General features: G+C 38.8%; 1 protein-coding gene across 6 annotated transcripts in view; it reads left to right on the forward strand.

Annotated features, from left to right (window-relative positions):
• erc1b (ELKS/RAB6-interacting/CAST family member 1b) overlaps positions 1–24,245 on the forward strand; it is a 339,387-nt gene that overhangs the window by 54,211 nt on the left and 260,931 nt on the right. For 4 of the 6 annotated variants that reach the window (XM_062995237.1, XM_062995260.1, XM_062995252.1 and 1 more), the window contains exons 4-7: positions 3,420–3,494; positions 5,949–6,104; positions 7,209–7,301; positions 22,546–22,713. In XM_062995237.1, the coding sequence (XP_062851307.1) occupies positions 3,420–3,494; positions 5,949–6,104; positions 7,209–7,301; positions 22,546–22,713 (492 nt within the window). The remainder of the gene's footprint in view (positions 1–3,419; positions 3,495–5,948; positions 6,105–7,208; positions 7,302–22,545; positions 22,714–24,245) is intronic. The other 2 variants (XM_062995245.1, XM_062995275.1) reach the window with 1 other exon arrangement.

The raw sequence follows: 24,245 nt of genomic DNA on the forward strand, positions 1-24,245 counted from the left end.
TACATTGTCACGTACAATAAAGTATGTCTGCTGAGAGCTTCAGCAGCTTCTGAAATGATATCTTAATCACAACATATAGGTGATTTTTCCCATAAGACTAAACGAGGCCTCTGACAACCTAGTCTTTTCCTGTTCCAGTCAGCAGATTCCTTAGACAGAACACTGACACCTTGTGCCGAAAGGTTGAACTGCACTCTACAGTCACTGAGCACTTTATTAGGTACACCTATCTGAATAATACCTCACATTCATTAATTATTCATACATTTTATAAGCTACATCTTCTATACAGATGAACTTTGCAGCTCTACAGGTACTGATAGTTATTCATCTGTACATTTGTACAATTTGTCTTCAATTGTACCATATGACCCCATATGACCCCTACTGACATGCAAATGCAAATATGATGTGTGTTCCTAATAAAGTGGCCAGTACATTTAAACCATATTTACAGATCCCAACAACACTGCTGCACCTGATGATACTCATAGTAGTGCAACACACATACAATGTTATTACCATTTTTGTGACATTGCAGTGCTGAGAATTGTCCTCCACACAAACATTAGTAAAAATTATAATTAAAAATATATATATCAGAAATTTGTAGACAGTCATGAAATACACATCTTTTACAAGTAACATTTTCAGTGTGTCTATAAAAGATATTTTTTTTGTATAGATTCACTGTTTGACTAAATACTAGCAAAAGCACAACATCCAAATATCACTTTGAAAACAGTGGGCATTAACATGGGTCTGTAGCAGCCCTTGTTCTTTTGGGAGTGTATTTTAATAAACATGACTGTAGGGCTTCTCTTACATTTACCGTCTCGCCACTGAAAATGTCATTAAATATCAACTTCACCACATCCAGCGTCTCCGCTAAAAGATCACTGAGTATATAAAAAGCAAACATTGCTTTATGTAAGCAATCAGCTCCTAAGGTCCAGCACTAGTGATCAGAAAGTCACTGATTCAAACCCTGCCACCGCCAAGTAGTCACTCGTGGGCCTCTAAACAAGGCTTAAGCAAGTGTTCAGTTTCTAATGTACGTTGCTTTGGATACAAAATTCTCTGCTTAATATCTTTAATCTTAATATAAACATTTAAGTTTTGATGCTTTAACCTCAGTAAAAAGATAAGAGCTTAAAACCATCACACTGAGAAATCAGATTACTAACTGACCCACCTAAGGTTTGTCATCAGATTATGTAATTTGCTAATCGGATTATTAACATAGTCTAATTATCTAGTTATCTTATTAGTCTGTGTATGTAAACATGCACCCTGCTGCTTGGGAATGTACTCATGCTTCAGTTTATGGATAAAATGTTACAACTGTGATATACTTTTGTAATTATGTGCAAGTCATTAGTCAAGTACGTTTCTGATTACAACCCACATTTTCAAAAAAGTTGTTGTAATAAAGCAATGGACAGAAGAATCTGTGATTTATTCATTCTCCTGAAACAGCAGAAGAAAGACATTTCAAATTTTTAGACTTTAAACACATTTTAAATGTAATGCCTGCAACATACTCTACACATGTTGAGACAGAGGCAAAATAAGAGTGAAAAGTTTAGAGAATATTATGTTGCAGCGTTCCACAATAAGCAGATGAATTAGTAACAGATGAGGGAATCGTGACTGGGTATAAAATGAGGATCCAACAAAGGATCAGTATTTATAAGTAGGGCCCTACTAAATTCGCAGGAAAATGTGCTTAATTTCACTGACCTAGTTTAAAAAAAAAAAAGATACAGATTTCACAGATTTTTTAAGAAAAGAGCCACATTTCACTGAAATCATTAAAAAACACTCATGAATTGAATGATAGAATAAATAGAAGCTACAATACACAGCACAGCCTACCTTAATAGTTGGAAGATGAAAATACTCATCCATGTTTCAACACAGCCTCACAGAATTGTGTCCACAGAATTGGTTGGGATTTTTCCAAACTCAGTTACCTGAGTCCTTTTTTTAGCTGCTTTAGACTTCCACATCTTAAACATTTTGTCTAACTGATTGCTAGTGTAATCAAGCGTCTTTAGAGTTTAAAGAAAGAAATAAACTGTACGTAGACAAACTATCAGGAGCAGAACACTTTACTGGTTTGTTCTTTTGAGGTGCAGCACAGAGTTGATCACGTGTGTAGAGAAGCACACATTCCCATTGACTATGGAATCCCCAAAGGGACAAAATGCACTCAATATGTAAACACACACACATCAAACATTGTCAGCCAACTACACCACAGTCTGTTAGACTAACTTAATTGCCTTATGATTGTGAGGACGCCTCATATTGTTCCTAAAATTTCATACGCTTTGCAAATGAAAATGTTAAATCGCTAAACACGCATCTTAAATTTGGAATTTCACAGCAAATAGCATATTACATGGGAAATGGCTCATTTCATGGTCTGTGACATAATTTTCAATTAATTATATTAATTATAAGCAGTAATGGGTCGTGGTTTACCACTTTGTGCCAAAATGTTATAGAGCTAATATACATTTGTAATTATGTATAAAATCATATAGAACTGATAAACATTCATAATTATGTATAAAAGGTTATAGAGCCAATGCACATTTGTAACTACATATGAAATATAATAGAGCCAATACACTTTGTAACTACATATGAAATATAATAGAGCCAATACACTTTGTAACTACATATAAAATTTTATAGAGCCATTGAGGGTTGAGCTTTTTTCAAACCATGTGAAGACTTAGGGTTCAGTTTCACTGTATGTATCAAGTTGCTTTAATAATGTACCAGGTGAAAGAAGTCTATTGTCTTGTATGTATTAGTCCATCACTCACTTTAAAATATGAATTTGTTTATTTGGTTTTGAGCCAAAACCTTTGAATTACTAACAAGCATATTTGCATAAGCATAAACTATTTGCAAATAATTATTTATAACGGTAGCAGAGGATAGAATTCTGCAAGGATGAAAAAGCTGGATGGAAAGGTTGTCTCTTGGTTACACATCTCAGTAAATTATATTAAACCTTTCCAGACCAAAATTTTTTGCAAGACCATCTTTGCTGGCGTGATGCATCTGAGCAATGTTTTCTTGCAACTGCTTGCTAATGTTAAGCAGTACTGACAGTAATTTGTCAGTAAATAAATATATTTTCACAAACCTGGCTAGCAAGCAAGAGCGTCGTGGAGTGAAATAGATTCAACAGGAAGGAAAAAGTGGTAAAATTTAAACTAAAGCATTGAATATGAGGTTCCTTTATTTATAGAATTTTATTTTATTTTCACTCTTGCTTTAGGCTTTGCATGAGTGCTGGGATGATATGAAATTAGGGTAAAGAGGCTGTCTGTAAAGGGAATCGCTGTCTTTTCATGACGCTCACTTTTCATGATTCCTTTTCTCTGCTTTCTCCTCAGGAGCTTCATCGACGATACGACGGAGCGCCCGAATCTGCCAAAACCAGAGCCTTGCAGACAGTCATCGAGATGAAGGCAAGTGTGTGAGAGGGTGGGGAGAGGAGGGTAAAGAAAGATGTTGATTTTGGTAAATGTATGGAATGCATTTCTGTTGGATTAACTAAACAGTATATGGGAAAAGCTAAAGACTGGCAGAAACAGAGGTGTTAAAGACATTATAGTTACATATAAACCTTTATTTTGTGTTCAGAAAGACATGATCACGTTTCTTTTAACTGAGGTTTTGCATTATCCAGACATAACGACTTATCAGTGCTGATAAAACATAACCTCATCCATTCCTTTAAACAATATTTCCACTTTATACAGAACTTTGTTTAGTTTACTTTAGTACAGAAGTTTATAAGAGGTCATAAGAGGGAGGAGGTCTGTTCCCTGTCCAGAAATGTGGCTGACTAGTTGATTGTGGGTGTAATTGAATTACTATTATTGTTATGTTCTTACATTCAGTTTCTCCCACATTTCATTTTCATGTTTTACCATCACTTTATCCTGGTCAGGATTGCTGTGGTTTAAGTTTCTTTAGCTTGTGAACTGATGAACCTTGTGTAACTACCGTTCCTGTCATGAATGTAGCCACAGTGTAAAACATGACATTAAAATCCTAATAAACACACAAACAAAGTTTCTTTAGAATCACTGGGCGGCATGTAGTAACACACCCCGGACAGGACGCCAATCCATTTTTATGGCTCGGTCACACATGCAATTTCACAGACATGTACAGATAGTATGTAGACACCAGGCTGGACGATAGCACCACTGGGTATTCGAACCCTGGATTGAACCCAATCACCTTGTTTTTGCGTTCAAATATACATATATACAAAAATCTTCTGTTTATGATTGTTACCTTTTGAGCACCGCAGGTTACACGACCATTACAAATGCCACTAGGTGTGTGTGCCTAAATATGGCGAAATGACATATGTAACAAGATCATTTTGCAGTAACAGTTGTACAAACTGTACATGGAGCCTATCGTGGCTCTCTGGATGCAATAAACCACTGTGGGAATGTAACATCGGCAAGGGATAAAAAGTGGCCTCAGACTGGACACGTGTAGGAGGAGCGTGTGGTGATTTGGCTCTATTTGATCAGATTGGGGGTTGTGCAAGCGGAAGCAGATTCACAACCTGGGTTAAAGAGACAAAGGAGGAATAATCCAGAAAAAAGTCTTTAAAAAATAAATGTTTGAGAAATTGGCTTACCATTTGAGTCAGTTCCTTGAGATCTAGGCACTTGTGGGCTAGCCTGCTTTACCGATGCGCCACCGGAGTGTCCCTGATTTCTTTATTTTTTTAAGCCATTGAACTTTACTTCAATTTCCTGCTTCTGTCCCAAATCTCATTGTATGTATTACATAGCGTTTAACAGTACTATTGATAGTGCTTTTATAAAATTTAAACTAAAATTGGTCCTGTCCAATAGCAAACAATTATCTGCCCCAAAAACAACTTTTACACCTTATATGTGACGAGATAAAATATGACAAACATCAAAATTATTTCAATAGATATAAAACTACTAATTAAATATCTACATCATGAAACGGCAAACTGAATGGAACACTCAGACCACCAACAAACTGTGTGAAATACACCCAAACAATAACATTGAACCAAGGACACACTAAGGACGATGCATAGACCAAGTCATACACACAAGGTGTGGAATCAGCCACACCAGAATAACTCACCAACATCTTTTAAATGGAGAAAACTCACCAAACTGTTACGATAAAGCACATCCTGATAGAATGCCTCAAATACCCCAACAAAAAACAACATGCACACATGTCTGAAATCATAACAGACACTCTTACACAAGACAACGCAAGAGCAGTTTGAACCTACCTGGCAGCCATAAAAATGAAAATATAAAATGACCCCAAAATATGAAGACAAGATAAAATAAGCAGACAGAAATATAATACCTGTCTTGCCATTGAATGACACACGTGTTAAACATGGATGGCATTAAACCCAAATGAATGAAAATAAATATCATATGTGTGTTTCTAAAAATTGTTAACACTGGAAATCACTTTCAGTTTAGGGATCATGGTGATCATGGTGGCAGATTAGTAAACAGTAAACATTAGTCTGCTTATTTACTATACCTTATTTACTATATTAAACTCTATACCTTATATACCTTATTTTCTATATCTGTGTAGGGCAGTTGTTGGCTAGCGGTTAAGGTACAGGACTAGTAATACAAAAGTCGCCGATTCAAGCCCCACTGCCAGGTTGCCACTTTTGGGCCCTTGAGCAAGGTCCTTAATTGCTTAGACAATATACTGTCACAGTACTGTAAGTCAATTTGGATAAAAGCATCTGCTAAATGCCAAAAATTTAAATATAAATATACCTTTAATCTTGGTAGGTTCTTATATTGCATAGTTTTTTGTCCTCCAGTTTTATGTGCATCTCTGACACTATTTTTCCCCCGCTCGTCTGACATCAGGACTCTAAGATCAGCTCACTGGAGCGCAGTGTGAGAGAACTGGAGGATGAAGTTCACATGTTGAAGTCTAATGGAGCTTTGAGTACAGAGGAGAGGGAGGAGGAGATGAAGCAGATGGAGGTCTATCGCAGTCACTCCAAGTTTATGAAGAATAAGGTATGTGATACTAGAAGGGAAAAAAACATTGTAATCTTACAGCAGGCTCTTTCAAACTTTGGGTTGTGACACTTGGGTGGGTCGTGAGCCAAAAAAAAAAGGGTTGCAGAGAAAAATAAATAAAAATCTCTTCACACCCTTTATTAAATTCTTTATAGAGGCATGTAAGAGATTTGCACATGTGGATTAGAGCATTATGTAATAATGATTAAATAAACACTTGTGCCCTGTGCACGGAGAGCCACCCCCTGATCAGCATTATTCCACTACTCTGTGCAGACGCCATCAACCAGCCAGCAGAGGTTGTAATTGCATCAGTTATGAGGTCCCTCTCAGGCTCCCTAACCCTGTATGAACAACAGCCAAACGTTGTTCATATAGCCGCCCAGCCCAGCCGGATGGCAGAGCTGAGATTCGATACGATGTATTCGAAACCCCAGATCTGGTGTGCTAGCGTATTTTACCTCTGCGCCACCTGAGTGGCCCAAATAAACACATTTTAACAGGCACATAAACATGAAATGAATTTGTACATGAACTTGTGGATGTTTTATGTCACATCTTGTAAGCCACAGTAGGACCAGATTGTCACAAATTTTATTAATTAATTAATTATTAGATTTTGTTTTGTGTTTTTGATGCATCGTTTGTGTTACCTGGGTCGTGGTAAAAATCATGGATTAAATGTGGGTTGCTTAAAAAAAAGTTTGAAAAACTCTGATCTACAGTATATGCTAATATTCACAGGACTGGCTGTTTTCTAGTTTTTTTTCCCCTCACACCACTGAGATGTACTTTTTACAATTGCTGTTTTCCACAACTAACGGTATGTTCTAACAACTTTGAGTAACTGAGATGTTATTGATGATACATGTGAGACATTTTCTTGGCAAGTGTTTTTTTTTATTATAATAAGCTTTTTAACCTTCACCTGTCTGCACTTTATTTCTGCATGGTTAATGCTGATTTGTCTACATATGCTACTCACACAATGTTCAAGATAATACCACGTGTCCTGCATGGTGACTGGTCTCACGCAAAGAGAACATGTCTTCTTCGGGATGTCGTGTCGGTTGATGCAGTAACAGAGGCCTCTCCTGACAGGTAGAGCAGCTGAAGGAGGAGCTGGCTCAGAGTGAAGCCCAGTGCACGGAGCTGAGAAAGCGATCGTCTGAGCTGCAGCAGGAAGTCTCTGCAGTAAGATACATAGAGAGGCTGTCTAGAGCTCACACAGCCCTGCCTTCCTTACCAGAGAGAGAACAGAACACTCAGGCTCACAGTAGCATGAGGGAAAATTCAACCTGACATGTCTAGAGAAGAATTTAGATGTAGTATAATGAGCGAGTCTGATTGTGAGGTGTAGTTCATGTTTAGACGGCAGTTAGGTGCAGTTTAGGTGGCCATGGTTTTGTAATGGGATGTCCAACAATCTCATCGTCAATGGTCTACTTAAAAACCTCATTTGTGGAAAAGTTGGGACATTTTGAAAATTGCAAACCTCCTTATTTTATTTAGAAAATTACAAAAAAAAAATTAATTATTTTGCTGACCAATTGTTGATTGTATTCTGTAAATCAAATAATAAGGGAAGGTGGCAGAATATTTAAGTTACAGTGTTTGAAAACATTGCACAATAAGCAGGTAAATTGATAACAGATGAGGGAATCATGTTTGGGTATAAAAGGAGAACCCACCTTTGTAAGCAGTGATGGGTCGTGGCTCACTATTTTGTGCCAAATTTCATGAGAGAATGGTCAATCAGTTCAAAAAGAACATTTCTCAATTCAAGGTGTAATGCCCATGGTTTTGAAATGGGATGTCCAATAATCTCATCGTCAAGTGCCTACATCTAAACCCCATTTGTGGAAAAGATTGAACATTTTGATGTATTCAACCTCCTTTATTTTACTGAATAAATTGCAAAGAAGTTACTTTTAATGCTTTTGCTGACCAATTAGATTGTATTGAAGTATTTTGTAAATCTAAACATTTTGAATTTAATGCCTGCAACACACTCAAAAAGTTGGCATGGGCAAAATAATGAGGGACGTTGGCAGAATATTCAAGTTCCATAATAAGCAGGTGAATTGGTAACAGGTGTAACAGGTGAGGGAATCATGAATGGGTATAAAAGTAGGATCCATCTTTGTAAGCAATGATGGGTCATGTATCATAATTTTGTGCCAAATTTTGTGAGATAATTGTCAATCTGTTACACTTACATTTACATTTGCAGCATTTAGCAGATGCTTTTATCCAAAGCGACTTACAACTATGATTAAATACAATTAAAGGCCTTGCTCAGAGGCCCAACAGTGGCAAATTGGCATTGATTGGGGCTTAAACAAGTAACCTTCTGTTTACTGGTCCAGTACCTAAACCACCAAGCTGCCATCACCTCAATCAGTTCAAAAAGAACATTCCTCAATTCAAGTTTGCAAATATTTTTGGTATTTTACCGTCTACTCTACAAAATATTGTGAAACATTCTGTCTGTGTAGGGCAAGGCCTGTAACCACCGTTGAGCCCTCAGACATGATTGCTATATTTATCATAGTAGCCTGATGGTTTCTCATACAGTGTGGCCTCTGGAGTAATTTGGAAAACTATTGTCACTTAACACAGTATACCGCTACTTCAACAAACTCTCTGGGCCTCAGCTGTCATCAAATTGGAAAAAAAAACAATAGGCCTTCCAAGCCAATAAAAAATGACCATTCAGACTGTTAACAGTAAAAGGTGCAAAAGCCGGATTCTGTCATGGTATAGAGGCATCAGTGCCCACAACATGGATGACTGACAAATGTATAAAGGTGCTGTTGATGCTTTAGTGTGATACATGCTGCCCTCAAGGAAGTACATGGTTATTTTAGGAAGACAGTGCCCAGCTTATTCATAAGTGCATGTGCTTGACTAGCCTGCCTGCTGTCCAGATATGTCTCCTAATGAAAATGTTTGGTGCATCAATAAAAGGAAAAATCGACAACAGCAGTAGCAGACTGTTGAGCAGCTGAAGTCTTTTATCAAGCAAGAATGGGCAAAAGTTCTGCTTGCAAAACTGCAACAGTTATTATACTCAGTTCCTAAACTTTTAAAAGTGTAATTAATAGGAAAGGGGATGTAACACAGTAACACAGTGCCCCAACTTTTTTTTTGAGTTGCAGGCATTAAGTTCTTAATTGTTTCTGTTTCCAAAATACAATGAAGTTGGTCAGTGAAAACACTGAAAATTATAAATAAATGAGAGAAAGAACAAATCACAGACTTTTGCTTAGGCTGCATTTTACAAAATGGCTTCAATTTTTCTGGAAGTGTAGTTTGTACTTTTGGCCATTTAGTGTATTCGTAACAATTGGGTAAATGAATAGTTTATAACCCCGTAGGGTTTCTTAACAATCTCATTGTGGCTGAAGCAGAAATTTAACATAAGTTAAGCAGAATCAATCACTCTGTTTTCTTTCTCCTCTTTGACCTTGCTGTGAAGAACAAAGTCATCTAGCTCTGTAAAGGAAATCACAAAAACATGGGAGGACAAACAAAAACAGATTGCAGCAGTGACAGTATGAGCTGTGGGTTCAGTGGGCGAAAGTAAGGTGTGGTGAAAATAGATTGCAGATGTATGGGGGGGGGGGGGGGGGGGGGGTAGAATATTCCAGCTTCATCTGATTGGAGATGTATAGAGGGAGATGATAGAATATTCCAGCTTCATCTGATTGGAGATGTATAGAGGGAGATGATAGAATATTCCAGCTTCATCTGATTGGAGATGTATAGAGGGAGATGATAGAATATTCCAGCTTCATCTGATTGGAGATGTATAGAGGGAGATGATAGAATATTCCAGCTTCATCTGATTGGAGATGTATAGAGGGAGATGATAGAATATTCTAGCTTCATCTGATTGGAGATGTATAGAGGGAGATGATAAAATATTCCAGCTTCATCTGATTGGAGATGTATAAAGGGAGATGATAGAATATTCCAGCTTCATCTGATTGGAGATGTATAGAGGGAGATGATAGAATATTCTAGCTTCATCTGATTGGAGATGTATAGAGGGAGATGATAAAATATTCCAGCTTTATCTGATTGGAGATGTATAGAGGGAGATGATAGAATATTCCAGCTTCATCTGATTGGAGATGTATAAAGGGAGATGATAGAATATTCTAGCTTCATCTGATTGGAGATGTATAGAGGGAGATGATAGAATATTCTAGCTTCATCTGATTGGAGATGTATAGAGGGAGATGATAGAATATTCTAGCTTCATCTGATTGGAGATGTATAAAGGGAGATGATAGAATATTCTAGCTTCATCTGATTGGAGATGTATAGAGGGAGATGATAGAATATTCTAGCTTCATCTGATTGGAGATGTATAGAGGGAGATGATAAAATATTCCAGCTTCATCTGATTGGAGATGTATAGAGGGAGATGATAGAATATTCTAGCTTCATCTGATTGGAGATGTATAGAGGGAGATGATAGAATATTCTAGCTTCATCTGATTGGAGATGTATAGAGGGAGATGATAGAATATTCTAGCTTCATCTGATTGGAGATGTATAGAGGGAGATGATAGAATATTCTAGCTTCATCTGATTGGAGATGTATAGAGGGAGATGATAGAATATTCCAGCTTCATCTGATTGGAGATGTATAGAGGGAGATGATAGAATATTTTAGCTTCATCTGATTGGAGATGTATAGAGGGAGATGATAGAATATTCCAGCTTCATCTGATTGGAGATGTATAGAGGGAGATGATAGAATTTTCCAGCTTCATCTGATTGGAGATGTATAGAGGGAGATGATAAAATATTCCAGCTTCATCTGATTGGAGATGTATAGAGGGAGATGATAGAATATTCCAGCTTCATCTGATTGGAGATGTATAAAGGGAGATGATAGAATATTCCAGCTTCATCTGATTGGAGATGTATAGAGGGAGATGATAGAATATTCTAGCTTCATCTGATTGGAGATGTATAGAGGGAGATGATAGAATTTTCCAGCTTCATCTGATTGGAGATGTATAGAGGGAGATGATAGAATTTTCCAGCTTCATCTGATTGGAGATGTATAGAGGGAGATGATAGAATATTCTAGCTTCATCTAATTGGAGATGTATAGAGGGAGATGATAGAATTTTCCAGCTTCATCTGATTGTAGATGTATAGAGGGAAATGATAGAATATTCCAGCTTCATCTGAGTGGAGATGTATAGAGGGAGATGATAGAATATTCTAGCTTCATCTGATTGGAGATGTATAGAGGGAGATGATAGAATATTCCAGCTTCATCTGATTGGAGATGTATAGAGGGAGATGATAGAATATTCCAGCTTCATCTGATTGGAGATGTATAGAGGGAGATGATAGAATATTTTAGCTTCATCTGATTGGAGATGTATAGAGGGAGATGATAAAATATTCCAGCTTCATCTGATTGGAGATGTATAGAGGGAGATGATAGAATATTCTAGCTTTATCTGATTGGAGATGTATAGAGGGAGATGATAGAATATTCTAGCTTCATCTGATTGGAGATGTATAGAGGGAGATGATAAAATATTCCAGCTTCATCTGATTGGAGATGTATAGAGGGAGATGATAAAATATTCCAGCTTCATCTGATTGGAGATGTATAGAGGGAGATGATAGAATATTCTAGCTTCATCTGATTGGAGATGTATAGAGGGAGATGATAGAATATTCTAGCTTCATCTGATTGGAGATGTATAGAGGGAGATGATAGAATATTCCAGCTTCATCTGATTGGAGATGTATAGAGGGAGATGATAGAATATTCCAGCTTCATCTGATTGGAGATGTATAGAGGGAGATGATAGAATATTCCAGCTTCATCTGATTGGAGATGTATAGAGGGAGATGATAAAATATTCCAGCTTCATCTGATTGGAGATGTATAGAGGGAGATGATAGAATTTTCCAGCTTCATCTGATTGGAGATGTATAGAGGGAGATGATAAAATATTCCAGCTTCATCTGATTGGAGATGTATAGAGGGAGATGATAGAATATTCCAGCTTCATCTGATTGGAGATGTATAGAGGGAGATGATAGAATATTCCAGCTTCATCTGATTGGAGATGTATAGAGGGAGATGATAGAATATTCTAGCTTCATCTGATTGGAGATGTATAGAGGGAGATGATAGAATTTTCCAGCTTCATCTGATTGGAGATGTATAGAGGGAGATGATAGAATTTTCCAGCTTCATCTGATTGGAGATGTATAGAGGGAGATGATAGAATATTCTAGCTTCATCTAATTGGAGATGTATAGAGGGAGATGATAGAATTTTCCAGCTTCATCTGATTGGAGATGTATAGAGGGAGATGATAGAATATTCCAGCTTCATCTGATTGGAGATGTATAGAGGGAGATGATAGAATATTCTAGCTTCATCTGATTGGAGATGTATAGAGGGAGATGATAGAATATTCCAGCTTCATCTGATTGGAGATGTATAGAGGGAGATGATAGAATATTCCAGCTTCATCTGATTGGAGATGTATAGAGGGAGATGATAGAATATTCTAGCTTCATCTGATTGGAGATGTATAGAGGGAGATGATAGAATATTCCAGCTTCATCTGATTGGAGATGTATAGAGGGAGATGATAGAATATTCTAGCTTCATCTGATTGGAGATGTATAGAGGGAGATGATAGAATATTCTAGCTTCATCTGATTGGAGATGTATAAAGGGAGATGATAGAATATTCCAGCTTCATCTGATTGGAGATGTATAGAGGGAGATGATAGAATTTTCCAGCTTCATCTGATTGGAGATGTATAGAGGGAGATGATAGAATATTCTAGCTTCATCTGATTGGAGATGTATAAAGGGAGATGATAGAATATTCCAGCTTCATCTGATTGGAGATGTATAGAGGGAGATGATAGAATTTTCCAGCTTCATCTGATTGGAGATGTATAGAGGGAGATGATAGAATATTCCAGCTTCATCTGATTGGAGATGTATAGAGGGAGATGATAGAATATTCCAGCTTCATCTGATTGGAGATGTATAGAGGGAGATGATAGAATATTCTAGCTTCATCTGATTGGAGATGTATAGAGGGAGATGATAGAATATTCTAGCTTCATCTGATTGGAGATGTATAGAGGGAGATGATAGAATATTCTAGCTTCATCTGATTGGAGATGTATAAAGGGAGATGATAGAATATTCCAGCTTCATCTGATTGGAGATGTATAGAGGGAGATGATAGAATATTCTAGCTTCATCTGATTGGAGATGTATAGAGGGAGATGATAGAATATTCTAGCTTCATCTGATTGGAGATGTATAGAGGGAGATGATAAAATATTCCAGCTTCATCTGATTGGAGATGTATAGAGGGAGATGATCGAATTTTCCAGCTTCATCTGATTGGAGATGTATAGAGGGAGATGATAAAATATTCCAGCTTCATCTGATTGGAGATGTATAGAGGGAGATGATAGAATTTTCCAGCTTCATCTGATTGGAGATGTATAGAGGGAGATGATAGAATATTCTAGCTTCATCTGATTGGAGATGTATAGAGGGAGATGATAGAATATTCTAGCTTCATCTGATTGGAGATGTATAAAGGGAGATGATAGAATATTCTAGCTTCATCTGATTGGAGATGTATAGAGGGAGATGATAGAATATTCTAGCTTCATCTGATTGGAGATGTATAGAGGGAGATGATAGAATTTTCCAGCTTCATCTGATTGGAGATGTATAGAGGGAGATGATAGAATTTTCCAGCTTCATCTGATTGGAGATGTATAGAGGGAGATGATAGAATATTCTAGCTTCATCTAATTGGAGATGTATAGAGGGAGATGATAGAATTTTCCAGCTTCATCTGATTGGAGATGTATAGAGGGAGATGATAGAATATTCCAGCTTCATCTGATTGGAGATGTATAGAGGGAGATGATAGAATATTCCAGCTTCATCTGATTGGAGATGTATAGAGGGAGATGATAGAATATTCTAGCTTCATCTGATTGGAGATGTATAGAGGGAGATGATAGAATATTCTAGCTTCATCTGATTGGAGATGTATAAAGGGAGATGATAGAATATTCCAGCTTCATCTGATTGGAGATGTATAGAGGGAGATGATAGAATTTTCCAGCTTCATCTGATTGGAGATGTATAGAGGGAGGTGATAGAATATTCCAGCTTCATCTGATTGGAGATGTATAGAGGGAGATGATAGAATATTCTAGCTTCATCTGATTGGAGATGTATAGAGGGAGATGATAGAATATTCCAGCTTCATCTGATTGGAGATGTATAGAGGGAGATGATAGAATATTCTAGCTTCATCTGATTGGAGATGTATAGAGGGAGATGATAGAATATTCTAGCTTCATCTGATTGGAGATGTATAAAGGGAGATGATAGAATATTCCAGCTTCATCTGATTGGAGATGTATAGAGGGAGATGATAGAATTTTCCAGCTTCATCTGATTGGAGATGTATAGAGGGAGGTGATAGAATATTCCAGCTTCATCTGATTGGAGATGTATAGAGGGAGATGATAGAATATTCTAGCTTCATCTGATTGGAGATGTATAGAGGGAGATGATAGAATATTCTAGCTTCATCTGATTGGAGATGTATAGAGGGAGATGATAGAATATTCTAGCTTCATCTGATTGGAGATGTATAGAGGGAGATGATAGAATATTCCAGCTTCATCTGATTGGAGATGTATAGAGGGAGATGATAGAATTTTCCAGCTTCATCTGATTGGAGATGTATAGAGGGAGATGATAGAATATTCTAGCTTCATCTGATTGGAGATGTATAAAGGGAGATGATAGAATATTCCAGCTTCATCTGATTGGAGATGTATAGAGGGAGATGATAGAATATTCTAGCTTCATCTGATTGGAGATGTATAAAGGGAGATGATAGAATATTCCAGCTTCATCTGATTGGAGATGTATAGAGGGAGATGATAGAATATTCCAGCTTCATCTGATTGGAGATGTATAGAGGGAGATGATAGAATATTCCAGCTTCATCTGATTGGCGATGTGTGGAAGGAGATGATAAAATATCACTGGCTTTCTCTGGCTACAATAGCCAGATTTGGGCTGAGTAGGCAGTAATGTAGGCTAAACAAGTGAGTCATCTGCTTTCTCTCGTTCTCTCTGATCAGGAACGCAGGGTTTTGCCCGCTGCTTTGCAAAGAGGTTGGATGCCACGCTAGTCTCCAAGCTATTTTTCTACCCTTTTCTTCTCTTTATCTGTTGTTGCTTTTAGTCTTTCCTCCTCCTGCAGTAAAGCCAGTACTGGTTAGAGTAGAGCACAGCACTAATATCCCACCAGTCTCGTTTAAGTCCCTATGTTCCTTGTCTGTCTGTCTGACTGTTCTCTCTCTTCTACTGCTGTGCTTTACAGTGTTGGCACACTCTTCCTTTCCCAGGGCAACTGCTGGTAGAATCACAGTTAGAGCCTCTGCTAACCTATTGCAGTACCATGCATGTTGGAATACCCTGATGAGTTCTTGTGTTTGGGTACATGGGCTGTATTTTTGTAGTTTTTATAGTGATTGAACCCTGAACCCTGAACATGAATAATTTACCTTAATTCTTAGTCAGATGTCACATTTATTTCTAGTGCATTGTTTTAAAACCTAAATTTTCTAACTTATAATTATACCAAGTATAAAATTTTCTTATTACATTAACTTTATAATGTCAGCATAACCATAGTGTAATAATGCACTACTACTAATTCATATATTTTGGTCTAAAATAAATATGTAAATAATAGTTTATAGATCAAAGCTTTTGCCTAGTAAAGATAAAACTATGATGCTTCACTGTTTTATAGAAAACATTGCTATAAACTGGACTATTTTTGGCCAAAATTTGTAATCGACCTCTCTCTGAACACATACACATTACACAGAAAACAGACAGCAGATCAGAAATAATAATATATTTTTATTTTCATGTTTTACCACTGCTTTTTCCTGGTCAGGGTTGTGGTGGGTCCGGTTTCACAGGAATCACCAGGCTTAATGCAGTAACACCCTGACCTAGCCAATGATCGACATAGCCAGTTATGTCTGGTATTTTATAAAACTATATATACTGTATATATACTGTGTATGTATATATATATATACATATATATATATATACAGTGTATCACAGAAGTGAGTACACCCCTCACATTTCTGCAGATATTTAAGTATATCTTTTCATGGGACAACACTGACAAAATGACACTTTGACACAAGGAAAAGTAGTCTGTGTGCAGCTTATATATCAGTGTAAATTTATTCTTCCCTCAAAATAACTCAATATACAGCCATTAATGTCTAAACCACCTGCAACAAAAGTGAGTACACCCCTTAGTGAAAGTTCCTGAAGTGTCAATATTTTGTGTGGCCACCATTATTTCCCAGAACTGCCTTAACTCTCCTGGGCATGGAGTTTACCAGAGCTTCACAGGTTGCCACTGGAATGCTTTTCCACTCCTCCATGACGACATCACGGAGCTGGTTGATATTCGAGACTTTGCGCTCCTCCACCTTCCGCTTAAGGATGCCCCAAAGATGTTCTATTGGGTTTAGGTCTGGAGACATGCTTGGCCAGTCCATCACCTTTACCCTCAGCCTCTTCAATAAAGCAGTGGTCGTCTTAGAGGTGTGTTTGGGGTCATTATCATGCTGGAACACTGCCCTGCGACCCAGTTTCCGGAGGGAGGGGATCATGCTCTGCTTCAGTATTTCACAGTACATATTGGAGTTCATGTGTCCCTCAATGAAATGTAACTCCCCAACACCTGCTGCACCCATGCAGCCCCAGACCATGGCATTCCCACCACCATGCTTGACTGTAGGCATGACACACTTATCTTTGTACTCCTCACCTGATTGCCGCCACACATGCTTGAGACCATCTGAACCAAACAAATTAATCTTGGTCTCATCAGACCATAGGACATGGTTCCAGTAATCCATGTCCTTTGTTGACATGTCTTCAGCAAACTGTTTGCGGGCTTTCTTGTGTAGAGACTTCAGAAGAAGCTTCCTTCTGGGGTGACAGCCATGCAGACCAATTTGATGTAGTGTGCGGCGTATGGTCTGAGCACTGACAGGCTGACCCCCCACCTTTTCAATCTCTGCAGCAATGCTGACAGCACTCCTGCGCCTATCTTTCAAAGACAGCAGTTGGATGTGACGCTGAGCACGTGCACTCAGCTTCTTTGGATGACCAATGCGAGGTCTGTTCTGAGTGGACCCTGCTCTTTAAAAACGCTGGATGATCTTGGCCACTGTGCTGCAGCTCAGTTTCAGGGTGTTGGCAATCTTATTGTAGCCTTGGCCATCTTCATGTAGCGCAACAATTCGTCTTTTAAGATCCTCAGAGAGTTCTTTGCCATGAGGTGCCATGTTGGAACTTTCAGTGACCAGTATGAGAGAGTGTGAGAGCTGTACTACTAAATTGAACACACCTGCTCCCTATGCACACCTGAGACCTAGTAACACTAACAAATCACATGACATTTTGGAGGGAAAATGACAAGCAGTGCTCAATTTGGACATTTAGGGGTGTAGTCTCTTAGGGGTGTACTCACTTTTGTTGCCGGTGGTTTAGACATTAATGGCTGTATATTGAGTTATTTTGAGGGAAGAATAAATTTACACTGTTATATAAGCTGCACACAGACTACTTTTCATTGTGTCAAAGTGTCATTTTGTCAGTGTTGTCCCATGAAAAGATATACTTAAATATCTGCAGAAATGTGAGGGGTGTACTCACTTTTGTGATACACTGTATATATATATATATATATATATATATATATATATATATATATATATACACATACATACAGTGTATCACAAAAGTGAGTACACCCCTCACATTTCTGCAAATATTTCATTATATCTTTTCATGGGACAACACTATAGACATGAAACTTGGATATACAGTGCCTTGCAAAAGTATTCAGCCCCCTTGAACTTTTCAACCTTTTGCCACATTTCAGGCTTTAAACATAACGATATGAAATTGTAATTTTTTGTGAAGAATCAACAACAAGCGGAACACAATCGTGAAGTGGAACGAAATTTATTGGATATTTTAAACTTTTTTTAGAAATAAAAAACTGAAAAGTGGGGCGTGCAATATTATTCAGCCCCCTTGCGTTAATACTTCCTAGCGCCACCTTTTGCTGCGATTACAGCTGCAAGTCGCTTGGGGTATGTCTCTATTAGTTTTGCACATCGAGAGACAGAAATTTTTGCCCATTCTTCCTTGCAAAACAGCTCGAGCTCAGTGAGGTTGGATGGAGAGCGTTTGTGAACAGCAGTTTTCAGCTCTTTCCACAGATTCTCGATGGGATTCAGGTCTGGACTTTGACTTGGCCATTTTAACACCTGGATAAGTTTATTTGTGAACCATTCCATTGTAGATTTTGCTTTATGTTTTGGATCATTGTCTTGTTGGAAGGTAAATCACCGTCCCAGTCTCAGGTCTTTTGCAGACTGCAACAGGTTTTCTTCCAGAATGGTCCTGTATTTGGCTCCATCCATCTTCCCATCAATTTTAACCATCTTCCCTGTCCCTGCTGAAGAAAAGCAGGCCCAAACCATGATGCTGCCACCACCATGTTTGACAGTGGGGATGGTGTGTTCAGGGTGATGAGCTGTGTTGCTTTTATGCCAAACATAACGTTTTGCGTTGTGGCCAAAAAGTTCGATTTTGGTTTCATCTGACCAGAGCACCTTCTTCCACATGCTTGGTGTGTCTCCCAGGTGACTTTTTATAGATATCTTTGAGAAATGACTTTCTTCTTGCCACTCTTCCATAAAGGCCAGATTTGTGCAGTGTACGACTGATTGTGTCCTATGGACAGAGTCTCCCACCTCAGCTGTAGATCTCTGCTGTTCATTCAGAGTGATCATGGGCCTCTTGGCTGCATCTCTGATCAGTCTTCTCCTTGTTTGAGCTGAAAGTTTAGAGGGACGGCCGGGTCTTGGTAGATTTGCAGTGGTCTGATACTCCCTTCATTTCAATATGATCGCTTGCACAGTGCTCCTTGAGATGTTTAAAGCTTGGGAAATCTTTTTGTATCCAAATCCGGCTTTAAACTTCTCCACAACAGTATCTCGGACCTGCCTGGTGTGTTCCTTGGTCTTCATGATGCTCTCTGCGCTTTAAACAGAACTCTGAGACTATCACAGAGCAGGTGCATTTATACGGAGACTTGATTACACACAGGTGGATTCTATTTATCACCATCAGTCATTTAGGTCAACATTGGATCATTCAGAGATCCTCACTGAACTTCTGGAGTGAGTTTGCTGCACTGAAAGTAAAGGGGCTGAATAATATTGCACGGCCCACTTTTCAGTTTTTTATTTCTAAAAAAAGTTTAAAATATCCAATAAATTTCGTTCCACTTCACGATTGTGTCGCACTTGTTATTGATTCTTCACAAAAAATTACAATTTCATATCTTTATGTTTAAAGCCTGAAATGTGGCAAAAGGTTGAAAAGTTCAAGGGGGCTGAATACTTTTGCAAGGCACTGTAACTTAGAGTAGTCAGTGTACAGCTTGTATAGCAGTGTAGATTTACTGTCTTCTGAAAATAACTCAACATACAGCCATTAATGTCTAAATAGCTGGCAACATAAGTGAGTACACCCCACAGTGAACATGTCCAAATTGTGCCCAAATGTGTCGTTGTCCCTCCCTGGTGTCATGTGTCAAGGTCCCAGGTGTAAATGGGGAGCAGGGCTGTTAAATTTGGTGTTCTGGGTACAATTCTCTCATACTGGCCACTGGATATTCAACATGGCACCTCATGGCAAAGAACTCTCTGAGGATGTGAGAAATAGAATTGTTGCTCTCCACAAAGATGGCCTGGGCTATAAGAAGATTGCTAACACCCTAAAACTGAGCTACAGCATGGTGGCCAAGGTCATACAGCGGTTTTCCAGGACAGGTTCCACTCGGAACAGGCTTCGCCAGGGTTGACCAAAGAAGTTGAGTCCACGTGTTCGGCGTCATATCCAGAGGTTGGCTTTAAAAAATAGACACATGAGTGCTGCCAGCATTGCTGCAGAGGTTGAAGACGTGGGAGGTCAGCCTGTCAGTGCTCGGACCATACGCCGCACACTGCATCAACTCCGTCTGCATGGCCGTCATCCCAGAAGGAAGCTGACGCACAAGAAAGCCCGCAAACAGTTTGCTGAAGACAAGCAGTCCAAGAACATGGATTACTGGAATGCCCTGTGGTCTGACGAGACCAAGATAAACTTGTTTGGCTCAGATGGTGTCCAGCATGTGTGGCGGCGCCCTGGTGAGAAGTACCAAGACAACTGTATCTTGCCTACAGTCAAGCATGGTGGTGGTAGCATCATGGTCTTGGGCTGCATGAGTGTTGCTGGCACTGGGGAGCTGCAGTTCATTGAGGGAAACATGAATTCCAACATGTACTGTGACATTCTGAAACAGAGCATGTTCCCCTCCCTTCGAAAACTGGGCCTCATGGCAGTTTTCCAACAGGATAACGACCCCAAACACAACCTCCAAGATGACAACTGCCTTGCTGAGGAAGCTGAAGGTAAAGGTGATGGACTAAACCCAATTGAGCACCTGTGGCGCATCCTCAAGTGGAAGGTGGAGGAGTTCAAGGTGTCTAACATCCACCAGCTCCGTGATGTCATCATGGAGGAGTGGAAGAGGATTCCAGTAGCAACCTGTGCAGCTCTGGTGAATTCCATACCCAGGAGGGTTAAGGCAGTGCTGGATAATAATGGTGGTCACACAAAATATTGACACTTTGGGCACAATTTGGACATGTTCACTGTGGGGTGTACTCACTTATGTTGCCAGCTATTTAGACATTAATGGCTGTGTGTTGAGTTATTTTCAGAAGACAGTAAATCTACACTGCTATACAAGCTGTACACTGACTACTCCAAGTTACATCCAAGTTTCATGTCTATAGTGTTGTCCCATATAAAGATATAATAAAATATTTGCAAAAAACTCACTTTTGTGATACACTGTACATACACATACATACATACATACATACATACATACATACATACATACATACATACATACATACATATATATATATATATATATATATATTAGGGCTGTCGAAGTTAACGCGATAATAACGCATTAACGCGACCTCAATTTAACGCGATTAAAAAAATTAGTGCCATTAACGCAGATTCTAGTTCATGTTGACACTTGACTGGTAGAACAAACGTTTTAATGTCGGACTTGCCACCGTTTTTCATTTGCGGTTTGTTAACATAATGTAACCAATCGTGGTAGTGATGCACTTGCATAATAAAGAAATAAATACACGCTATATTCACAAGTTGTCGGGAGCAGAACACTTTATTACACTTAATTAACTTCTTCTTCTGTACCGAATACCGGAAAGCTGAGTCGAGCACGTTAGTTCATGAACTATGGAAGCCCCAAAGGGTCAAAACACACTCACTTCGTGTAGAAACGTCCATCAAACCATCGTCACGATACAACCACAGACAAGTCTGATACAATAACTACGCCTTATCCCACCTAAAGCACCGCTGATCTACAATGTTTGCTGATGGAGAAATTCTAACCTACAATCTGACATTTACTGCCTAGTATGTGAGTAAATAAAACTCCCTTACAGTTTTCTCTTGTCCCAGCAGTTTTTAACATAAGTACATTTAGCATAAAATGTGTTCACCATTTTAATTGTAACATTTCACTTAAAAATCCTTGTTTTCGATAACATTTACACAGATTTTTTTTAATGCGATTAATCGCGATTAACTATATGAAATTCTGAGATTAATCGCGATTAAAAATTTTAATCGTTTGACAGCCCTAATATATATATATATATATATATATATATATATATATATATATATATATATATATTAGTATAATATATATACAGTATAATATATATATTAATTAAACAGTATATGTATCTACACATACATAGGCTGCAGGTACTGCCTTATGCTACCAGTAGTGACAAGTACACTAGCAAAACACAAAACTTAAAAAAGAATAGAGTGTAACTGTCTGTGGCCACCACCTGCAAAACGATTACATTTTTTGGGGATTGTCTTGTTGTTGCTCTCCAGTGCACCTGTTGTCATTTTCATTTGCATCAAAACAGGTGAAATGAATTCACAATCACTTATGTTTCCTAACTGGACTGATTGATATTTTTGAAGGGTAATTAATTCGGTGATATATTGTCATGATTACGTTACCCTTAATTTTTTTGAGCAGTATATATTTCCACAACTTGGACAAAGTTTTAGTATTCAGTAACAGGTCACAATGGTCTTCACTCTCTAAGATATCGTGAGCTGACTTGCTATGTGTATGTGTGACAGATTGACCAGGTGAAGCAGGACCTCTCCAGAAAGGACACAGAGCTCTTGGGCTTGCAGACCAAACTCGAGACACTCACCAATCAGTTCTCAGACAGCAAACAGCACATTGAGGTCCTCAAGGAATCCCTAACTGCCAAAGAACAGCGAGCTGCCATTCTACAGACAGAGGTAACACCATCTACAGTGTATCACAAAAGTGAGTACACCCCTCACATTTCTGCAGATATTTAAGTATATCTTTTCATGGGACAACATTGAAAAAATGACACTTTGACACAATGAAAAGTAGTCTGTGTGCAGCTTATATAACAGTGTAAATTTATTCTTCCCTCAAAATAACTCAATATACAGCCATTAATGTCTAAACCACCGGCAACAAAAGTGAGTACACCCCTAAGAGACTACACCCCTAAATGTCCAAATTGAGCACTGCTTGTCATTTTCCCTCCAAAATGTCATGTGATTTGTTAGTGTTACTAGGTCTCAGGTGTGCATAGGGAGCAGGTGTGTTCAATTTAGTACTACAGCTCTCACACTCTCTCATACTGGTCACTGAAAGTTCCAACATGGCACCTCATGGCAAAGAACTCTCTGAGGATCTTAAAAGACGAATTGTTGCGCTACATGAAGATGGCCAAGGCTACAAGAAGATTGCCAACACCCTGAAACTGAGCCGCAGCACAGTGGCCAAGATCATCCAGCGTTTTAAAAGAGCAGGGTCCACTCAGAACAGACCTCGCGTTGGTCGTCCAAAGAAGCTGAGTGCACGTGCTCAGCGTCACATCCAACTGCTGTCTTTGAAAGATAGGCGCAGGAGTGCTGTCAGCATTGCTGCAGAGATTGAAAAGGTGGGGGGTCAGCCTGTCAGTGCTCAGACCATACGCCGCACACTACATCAAATTGGTCTGCATGGCTGTCACCCCAGAAGGAAGCCTCTTCTGAAGTCTCTACACAAGAAAGCCCGCAAACAGTTTGCTGAAGACATGTCAACAAAGGACATGGATTACTGGAACCATGTCCTATGGTCTGATGAGACCAAGATTAATTTGTTTGGTTCAGATGGTCTCAAGCATGTGTGGCGGCAATCAGGTGAGGAGTACAAAGATAAGTGTGTCATGCCTACAGTCAAGCATGGTGGTGGGAATGCCATGGTCTGGGGCTGCATGAGTGCAGCAGGTGTTGGGGAGTTACATTTCATTGAGGGACACATGAACTCCAATATGTACTGTAAAATACTGAGCAGAGCATGATCCCCTCCCTCCGGAAACTGGGTCGCAGGGCAGTGTTCCAGCATGATAATGACCCCAAACACACCTCTAAGACGACCACTGCTTTATTGAAGAGGCTGAGGGTAAAGGTGATGGACTGGCCAAGCATGTCTCCAGACCTAAACCCAATCGAACATCTTTGGGGCATCCTCAAGCGGAAGGTGGAGGAGTGCAAAGTCTCGAATATCCGCCAGCTCCGTGATGTCGTCATGGAGGAGTGGAAAAGCATTCCAGTGGCAACCTGTGAAGCTCTGGTAAACTCCATGCCCAGGAGAGTTAAGGCAGTTCTGGGAAATAATGGTGGCCACACAAAATATTGACACTTCAGGAACTTTCACTAAGGGGTGTACTCACTTTTGTTGCCGGTGGTTTAGACATTAATGGCTGTATATTGAGTTATTTTGAGGGAAGAATAAATTTACACTGTTATAT

This window comes from Trichomycterus rosablanca, chromosome 1 (assembly GCF_030014385.1).
Source record: "Trichomycterus rosablanca isolate fTriRos1 chromosome 1, fTriRos1.hap1, whole genome shotgun sequence".
Lineage (NCBI taxonomy): Eukaryota > Metazoa > Chordata > Actinopteri > Siluriformes > Trichomycteridae > Trichomycterus > Trichomycterus rosablanca.